At 38.9% G+C, this 9,287-nt stretch overlaps 1 protein-coding gene across 3 annotated transcripts; it reads left to right on the top strand.

The window, feature by feature from the left end:
- The first annotated feature begins 550 nt into the window (after positions 1-550).
- Positions 551-6,221, top strand: LOC148032866 (uncharacterized). Of its 3 annotated transcripts, none has more exons than XM_087683539.1 (4): positions 551-810; positions 1,015-1,213; positions 1,373-1,521; positions 4,771-5,038. In XM_087683539.1, the coding sequence occupies exons 1-4, from the start codon at positions 773-775 to the stop codon at positions 4,916-4,918; spliced, it is 534 nt and encodes a 177-aa protein (XP_087539665.1). In that variant the 5' UTR covers positions 551-772; the 3' UTR covers positions 4,919-5,038. The 3 variants fall into 3 exon arrangements, with proteins under 3 accessions (XP_087539665.1, XP_087539666.1, XP_087539667.1); XM_087683540.1 differs by having other exon boundaries at positions 554-810; positions 1,018-1,213; positions 4,771-5,036; XM_087683541.1 differs by lacking the exon at positions 4,771-5,038 and adding an exon at positions 5,381-6,221 and having other exon boundaries at positions 556-810.
- The last annotated feature ends 3,066 nt before the right edge of the window (positions 6,222-9,287 follow it).

The following is a 9,287-nucleotide window of genomic DNA, read 5'->3' as shown; positions in this document are numbered from 1 at the left end:
CCAAATGACACAATTATTTTTATAGCTTTACAAGTGTTGATGCTACTTAGCTATGAGAATGTTTTGCTTTCACATATTGAACAAAGATTAGATTTTGAGTACTAAAAAGGGAGGATTTTCAATGGAGCACATGCACAATGTCAATTTGTCATTGAGGGTCAAGGAAGGTTGCGTAGCAAATGTGGATAAAAAATAATGAATGAAGTTGCAAATTTGCCAATCCATTGACAGGTGCCTACTTTTCACAAGAAAAACTTTTGGGACAAGTGGCCCCTTTTCCCATGGAAGCTTAGAAAGGTTTCCATGTTGCAAGCATCACGAAGTTTCTTGTGAATGTGAGTTCAACCCCTTTAGATAAGGCTCAAGGTAAAGTGATTCAAGGGGTGAGTGGAAATTCACACGAGAAAAGAGTGGAGTTGTACAAGAGGTAGCTTTGAGAGGTTAGGTAAGGTGCACATGAGCTTTTTATTGACTCTTGACTACAAGAAAGGTGAAGATGAGAGGGCAATGGCAAGGGAAGCTCCCAGCAAACAAAGGAGAAGAGTATTTATAATGGTGGGGAATAGAGTGAGCCTTTCTTGCAATACAACCAAAGGAGTAGAGGGAGCCCCTATGGAACCCTACTATGAGGAGCATAGTAGAGTGAACTCCTATTGAGGCCTCATGCGCTCTCTCTATGGGGGATGAGGTGGTTAGGGGAGCCATTACAACCATAGGGGAAAAGTATGATAAATAATGTCGCACTCCTCTTAACCCTGTTCATGTGGTGGTGATGGGGGCCTTCCTTCTGAATCTCAATCTCGTTGTATGGTAAGAATTGGGCATAGAATGAGCCTTCCTCTTCTACCATTAAAACCCACTTTGTTGATAAGAATTGGGTGTAGAATGAGCCTTCTCCTCTTCTGACTGATAAGAATTGGGTGTAGAATGAGCCTTCTCCTCTTCTGACTGATAAAAACCCAGTTTGCCTTCTCTCTTGGGTGCTGTTTGACGTAATTTTTGCTGTTGCTTCAGCAGAATGGAGATGGATGTCGACGAAGATGATGGAAAGATGGATAATTGTCGCGATAATGGGGAGAAGGTTATGAAGAAGGAGAGGGAAGAGAAGCAGAAGATAGAGGGTGATTCAAGGTGCGGACGTCTGGTGATGATGGATATGGTAATGCGTGTCTTCTCAGTGTCTGCCGCCGCCGCATTCACCACCTCTCATTGGGTACGCAATCAGTAGCAATAATACTAGCTGTAGTAATAAACAGACCAGCCCACCATATTTGATCGAGCAGAATTAATATGGCGCGCTAGCGCACGCACGCACGCACACACACACACACACACACACAGATAACAGTCTTCTTCGCTTCAATTCTTGCAGATATCCATGCAACACCACCCCATCACCACGGGCATCACCACCGGTACAATGCATGGCGTGTGCCTTCTCCCCTTATCAGTACCACCCGAAGAGAGACTTCTCGATAACCATGAATGTCACAAAGCCATGACATATCCAAGACACAGGAGGTCCTCATCTTGCTTTCCCAAACTCAACTTAGACTAGCAAATTTGATTATATAATACGACCACAATGCTTTCCAAACCCTAGGTGGTCCTTAAAGAAGTTCTTATGTAAATACAGTTTGCTTTCCCAAGCTCAACTTAGATTACAGAAAGAGGTCGCGAAATTTGTATAACACTCTCTGAAACTTGAATGTTATAGAAACCATTGTGGTGCAATTCCTAAGACTATAGACTAGCAAAATGCCCCATATTTACTTGGTATGATTTTGAGAATCTTAACGTAAGCATCAATACATTACATGGCATGAAAGAATAATGGTTTGATTTCCAAAATGAAGATTGTGCTTGTCCCATTTTAACAACTAAATGTGTATGGCATTTGTCTCATTTCATATTTCATTGACTATCAACCATCAAGAATATGCATGGTTAGAATTCCATTACACGCACATGAATGCATCCGCATTCTAGTAGTATTGAATACATACTACATGTGTGCATGCACAACAATACAATAACGCCCATTCAAACACAATAATGAAGATGAGGATAGATAAGAGAAAAATGAAATGAAGTTTCCAAGAGATAATTAAATCCATGTGTAGGGGAAATGAGAAGCATGAATTAGGATGAAAAAACAAAAAATATTGAATTACTATATGCTAACTAGAAATTTTTCACCAAGGTTAGCTACCTATAGACCTATTGAGCATTCATAAGGGAATCGAGCAAAATAGATGATATCATGCTATACCCAAAATAATGTTAAAGTAAAGTTTAAATCTTATCTAAAGTTAGGAGCGCATTTAGGTAAAGCCTATGGAGTTATAAGTTATGCTTAGGGCCCAAATGTGGTTATGGACATTTGAGCCTTACTTGGGTTTTCAAAAAATCTCCAAACTATGAAAACATGGATTTTAACATACATATCCAATTAGGAAGGTTGTTTTTGCCTTATCTAGAACTACAAGCAACAAAATGTCATATGAAATGTCACATAGTAGTTCTCAAGCAAGTTGATGACTACTATTTACATCAAAAGATAATAGGAGAATGCTAAATCAAGTGCTCCCTTTGCTATAGACATAAAAGGTAGAGCTTCTGGTGAGTTAACCTATTGAAAGAGGGCATTTCCACTATAGAATTTTCCACATGGCATTGTTGTGTGTGGGTGTGTTAGGAGAAAGTAAATACAAAATGAGACTTGCATTCATATGGACATAGTTTCGAGAATATTCACAGGGTATCATTAACAAGTAACCAATAGAACAACTTGCGTAAAGAGAAACGGCATGGCAACAAGCTAAAACAATATGTTGAACATGATATAAATTGATAGATAACATCACAAAAATGCCAATAGATGAAATCCTACAAACATAAAAACGATAGAGTTAGAAGGGTCTCTCCTATTACCTGTAAAATCGAACAAGAACCTAGTTAGTGAGAATTGAAAGGGAATCCCTACATTGCAAGTGTCAAAGCACATGCCTAATTGCTACCCATTCATTAACATTGACATACTTACATTAGAGGATTCCATTTGAGAAAATGTCAAGTTTATCTTATGAGATGAAAGATGTGCAATGCTTATTGCTATTGTACCTTTAAACATAGTGTGTAGGAGAAAAGGGATCTTCCATCATGTAGGTTAGTGGGGTGTCCATGAAATTGAAGGGAGATGCCCATTACAAGGGCCGTATGCTTAGACCAGTCCTTAGTATTTAAGTAGGAACTTAATTGCTTAATTATTACAAAAGCATGGGTGTACACACATGCATGCATGCATGCATCTGTGTGTGTGTGTGTGTGCGCGCATGCGCACGCATGCAATAAATAATAATATTATAGTAATCAACATGATTATATGAATGATCACAAACTATAGCTACATTACATATGCATAGTTTAAATACTCATGAGTAGGATACAATACATTTAATATTATGAGACATCAGGATATAGCATGAATTTGATGATTTATGAAAAGTTGGCCATATGTGGAGTTATTTTGGAAACTAAAAAGTATCAAAATCAAACTAAAGGGAGGTTTACAATGGTTTAATCGAGCATTGGTAAGCAAAACCCCCTAGCAAATGCCTAGGTATTAAGTACTAGAACAAATCACTATCATTGTGTGTTTCTTTCCCTTGTACTTGTGGTTACTCTAGTCACATCATCAACATGTTGGGGGTAAAGGCACCTGTGCCTAGCTGCCCATGTATTAGTTACACTAACAACCCGCACACCTATACATTGCAAGTGGCAAGTGCCCATCACTGTCACTTCATTATTTATTCTCTTAGTGACATTTGAATAAGGGAACACATTGTGACCATTGGAGTTCCAACATCTTGTGCCTCTTGCTCTTGCTCTCTTTCTCCTTCAACCATAGCTCTTGCTTCCACTTGTGGGCTTCCGCTCAGGGTTCACTCCCTTCAAGTGGTATCAAAGCTGAGATCGAGAAGCTCTTTCATTCAATTTTCTTCAACCCATGAATATCTACACTAGCAAAGCTCAAGATTTGTGGTAGCCATGGCCCCTTCCATTCAAGGGGAGCATTGACCATTGTTTCATGGCTTATTTGTGGCTTCTCAAGGACCTTATTGGGTTTCTTGGGCCTTGTCTAAGACTTCATTAAGGCAAATAGTAGTAGCCAAACCAGTAGGAATAGCTAGCTTGATTTGCACTTGGCCGTCTTGCTCTCTCTACTACTCCATTCCACCTTGTTCTAGCTTTTGGCATTACTCTTGGCACTTGGAAATCCTTGTGGACTCTCCCCTAGCATTGATCTTGTGATTTTGAGCTCCGTACTCTTTGCTATCTACTATATACAACAGTAGACCTACTGTCATACAAGTGTGAGAGGATTTACTTCAGGATGCCCATATGCACATGTATTGATGCCAGATACTTGGGGGATAATATGCCATTGATGTGAGATGCTATTGAACTGATTTGAGCACATATTTGGCTTAGTTTTCTCATAGATTTCATTGTTGCAACAATAGGGTTGAATGTCATTTACCTAGGAAAGGTATATGCCTGTTATCATTGGATGCTTCTTGAGTACTAAATTGGATGCTATGCTAGGGTATATCATTGATCTTACATGCTTGGTTGTGCTCATAACATGCTATTGAGCTAAGATTGGAGTGTGGCTTATTGACATTGACTATCATTCACTATTATGGATGCTACTCAGATGCCACAGTAAGAGCTTTGTTGATTACTTGTGTTCCATGATTTCAGATGTTTGTCATATGGATATTGGATGTCTACATGCCACACACATGATGTATTTAACTTCTTATGCTTGTTCGGCATTCAACTTTTGTTCCAATGGGAGCTGCTACTTGATACTTGGATGTTACTTAGAGCACTTGATATTTGCAGTTGAGCTTGAGTGTATTACTGTGAGACAACATGACTCACTATGACATGTACATGTCTCTCTTGATATGTATTGGACGTACTTATCCTATTGTGGGCTAATTTATCTCTTTGCTTGGATCTCGCACTAATGCCTATCAAGGTGTTGTCAGTGGTATTTATATGCTTTTGGGATATGTATTGAGCTTTACTCAATGGATTATGCATCTAGTAGTTCTCTTCATTTACGCTTGAGACCTACCTTATGTATGATGTCTATGCATATTGCATGTCTGTTACTAGCACACTTTAGTTGTGACAGTCTTTAGTACCAGTTATTCTTGGCCTCTTCATCTTGATTGCTCTCATAGTGGATTGTTGATCTATTGCTATAGTTTATTACAACAACCTATCGTTTCTAATCTATGCATTCTTTATGAGGGAAATCACTTGTACTTGACACAGTTTCTTGATTGTTGTTTGTGGACAGGTCATCACCTTGGGAGTCTTTCTTATTTATAGCTTGATTTGGTAGTGGTTTTGGGGCTAATTTCTAGGAAATTATAGTAGCTTGTTTTGCCCTTCTATGAACTTTCTTAGTCTCATTAAGGGTGGTCATTCTCATGACAATGCTATCTTCAGTATTGAAAAACTGGATGGGACCAATGACAACTATTGGAAGATATATATATGTGGTAGGTTTTAGTGCAAAAATTACAGGTTAGACCAATAAAAAATGAGGGTGCCAGACCCGAAAACATTGAGGCCAAGGATTGGGGTGAACTAGATGAGCTATGAAAGTCCACAATCATTTTATCACTCTCTAAGAAAGTTCACTACAATGTTATGATTGACAATCAAATTCATCTCAGGTTTGGATATAGATTAAGAATCTTTATAACAAGCAAAGTCCTGCATCTCAAATGCATTGGCTAAAACAATTGATGAATCTTCACATGAAGTAAGGGACTTCTATGTCTACATGTTTGAATGAGTTTCATCCATCATTAGCCATCTTGCTTTGCTAGAGATTGAATTCAAGGATCCTTTGCATCCTTTTGGTACTCTACTTGAGCATGTGGGACACTCTCTGCATGGATCTATGTGCTAACACCTCAAAGGATGGGTTGAAATTGCAAGATGTTGAGAGTCCCCTCTTGACAGAGGAGGTAAACAGAAAGAATGTAGATACTTTCTATGTCACATGCATTGACTGTGAGAGGTTAGTAGGATGAAAATGGTTGTGGTAGAGACTCTCAAAGGCCTCAGGCTAGGACCCGTGGTTCATGTCACAGTAAGTCTCATTGCCCTAAGTTTAATCTTACTTGTCATTATTGTGGAAAAGCATGTCATATTCATTCATAGTGCCATAAAATATACCAAGACAAGTGTAAGAAAAAGGAAAATGATGAAGTGTAAGAAAAGAATGATGATTATAACATTTTGCCAAGCAAGTTTAGTATCAAGATTGAGGAGATTAACGTGGTGCAACATGATGTGTCTAATGATCTCATATTGGTAGCCTCTTCCTTGGATGCTTTACAAGTGGTTGATGCTTTGTTAGGATATACTGAGTATTGGTAGATAGATTCAAGGGTTTTCTTTCATGTGACCCCTCATAGAGAACAGTTTCACTCCTATCATAGTATGACTAGATCTATCTATTTAGGTAATGACATGGCATTGGAGATAGTTGGTATTGGTAATGTGGTTCAAATAGCATGTTCACTCTTCATGATGTATGTCATGTATTGGCTCTCACAAAGAGCCTTATCTCTACTGGCACCTTGGATGACACGTTGATTTGTCTCTTTTGGTGATTTCTCAGGGTAGATTCCCCATGTGAGTCTTGTTATTGCACGTTGTGCTAAGTCTAGTACCCTAAATCCCTTACTTGTATTTGGGTTAGTTGGCCATGTTTTGGCTATGACCATAGTTTCACACATATCTCTTTGGCATTGTCGCCTTGGGCACATCTCTTTGAAAGGAATGAAAATTATTACCAATTTGCAATATCTTTCACCCCTAGACTATAAGTATATTAAGTCTTGCGATCATTTTGTATATGGCAAGTAGACACATAATATGCATAAGAAGTCTTGCATGAAGCGCATGGGTCACGCCTTTGGCTCTTATTCATTCAGATGTCTGTGGTCCCATGCCCTATCAATCACTAGGTGGTACAAATTACTTTGTCACATTCATTGATGATTACTCACACAAGGTTGGGCTTACCCTATTAAGTAGAAATCGAATATCTTGTCTATCTTTCAAGGTTGGCTCACTCTTGTTTAGAACTAGGGTGAAATACCTAAGATGAGATAATAGGGGTGAGTATGTCCTAAAAGCTTTTGAATAGTTTTGCGATGAGCATGATATTAAGCGTTAGTTGTCCACCCCTTACACCCCTCCCTAGAATGATATTGTCAAATACATGAACATGACGATTCAAGAGAGAGTCCATAGTTTTCTTAGTCATGTAGGCTTATTGCAGCACTTTTGGGCTAAGGTAGTTACTACTACCATACACTTAATTAACAGGTCCCCTTGCACTGCTATTGATTATTAGGTTGTAGAGTAGGTATGGGCTGGAAAACCTCCATCATATGCTCATTTGCATGTCTCTTTGGTTGTGAGACATTCTACCATATTTCTAAGAACACGACAATAAGATGGATCCTAAGTTTGTGAAATGCATCTTTCTTGGTTATGGGAAAATAGGTGAGGTGGGATATCGCCTATGGGATCTGTAGGCTCGTTGGGTTATCCCCACCACCACGATGTAGTCTTCCATGAGAAAAAGATGCATAAGCAGCCTGAACATGTAGTTGAGGTATACCAAGTGATCTTTCAAGAGGAGCTTCCTACTCCCATATAGCCAGCTAGACAACATGCAGTAGTTACCCTTCATGGATTATGTTATGGTGACATATGCAGGTGAGTCTCTCTTTTATGATGAGGCCATCCACAGAGATGATAATCACTTATAGAACAAGGCTATGAAATTTGAGTTTGACTCCTTACATGCTAACCATACAAGGGATTTGGTTCCTTTGCCTAGTGGCAAGAAGGCATTACTATACAAGTAGGTATACAAGTTTAAAAGTATCCCTAAATGCCCTAACCCTTGCTCAAAAGGAAAGATTGGTAGCTAAGAGTTTCAAGCATGAACATGGAGCTGACTTCAATGAAGCCTTTTCTCTTGTGGTCAAAATGATGACCCTACCCTTGGAACTAGCATTGGTTGCTATCAAATGGATATAAAGAAGGTTTTTCTACATGGAGACATCCATGATGAGATTTATATGCAATAGCCTAAGGGCTTTGCAGAAAAAGGCAAGGAATACCCAGTGTACTAATTGAGAAAGAGCCTTTATAGCCTTAAGTAGGCATCTAGGTAATGGTATCACAAGCTTGATGCTTTTATGCATTCACAATAATATAGTCGTACTGCTTTGGATTCGTGTTTATACATGAAAGAAGGCTTGTGATGGAAGCATTATGATTTTGGTACTCTATATGGATTATATGCTTATTTCTGGAGAGCTCGTGATAAGCTAGATGCCTTGAAAACTCAGTTCAAGAACAACTTTGAGATGAAGGACATGGGATATGCCTCACACATTCTTGGGATGTTTATCACATGCAATTGCTTTAAGAGGCTTCTTTATCTGTCATAGGATTATATCTAGAAAGTTCTTAAGTGGTTTCATATGCAAGATGGTAAGCCTATTGGTTGTCCTCTACCTTTTCATGTGAAGGTTAATCAAACCGATTGTCTACTGTTAGATGAGTAGAGGGCCAAGATGGCCAAGATCCCTTATGCATCCACAGTTGCCAACTTGATGTATGTCATGATATAAGCCACTCATCCTGATATAGCATTTGCAATGGGAGTTGTCTCACACTTTATGGCTATACCTAGCATATGACATTGGGATGCTGTGAAGGATATCATGAGATACCTAAAAGCACAATAGATATATGCATATGTTATGATGGCCAGGATACATGAGTCCTGGTGTGCACTGGCTTTGATTATGTAGGGCATGCAGATAGTAGGATATCCACCTCTAGCTATGTCTTCATCATTTTGGAGGTGCTATTTGTTGGATGTCTAGAGTACAAAAATGCACCACCCTCTCTACTACCGAGATCGAGTATGTTACAATCACTAAGGCTTGCACGGAGGCTCTATGGTTAGGCGACCTTGGAATGACTAATGTGATCCCTACCACACTGCATTTGAATTCTATGGGTGCTATTCAGATGGCTAAAAATGGATCTTCCATGCAAAGATAAAGCACATTGAGCTATATTACCATGTTATTCAAGAGGTTGTTGAGGACAAATTCATTGAGCTTGTCAAGATCTCATCTGACCAAAATCCTACATAT

The sequence above is a fragment of the Lygodium microphyllum genome, chromosome 8, assembly GCF_053477565.2.
Source record: "Lygodium microphyllum isolate KBCC chromosome 8, Lygodium_microphyllum_v1.1.10, whole genome shotgun sequence".
In the NCBI taxonomy this organism is placed as follows: domain Eukaryota; kingdom Viridiplantae; phylum Streptophyta; class Polypodiopsida; order Schizaeales; family Lygodiaceae; genus Lygodium; species Lygodium microphyllum.
Note: the sequence above shows the minus strand (reverse complement) of the source record. Positions and strands in the feature narration are given on the sequence as shown.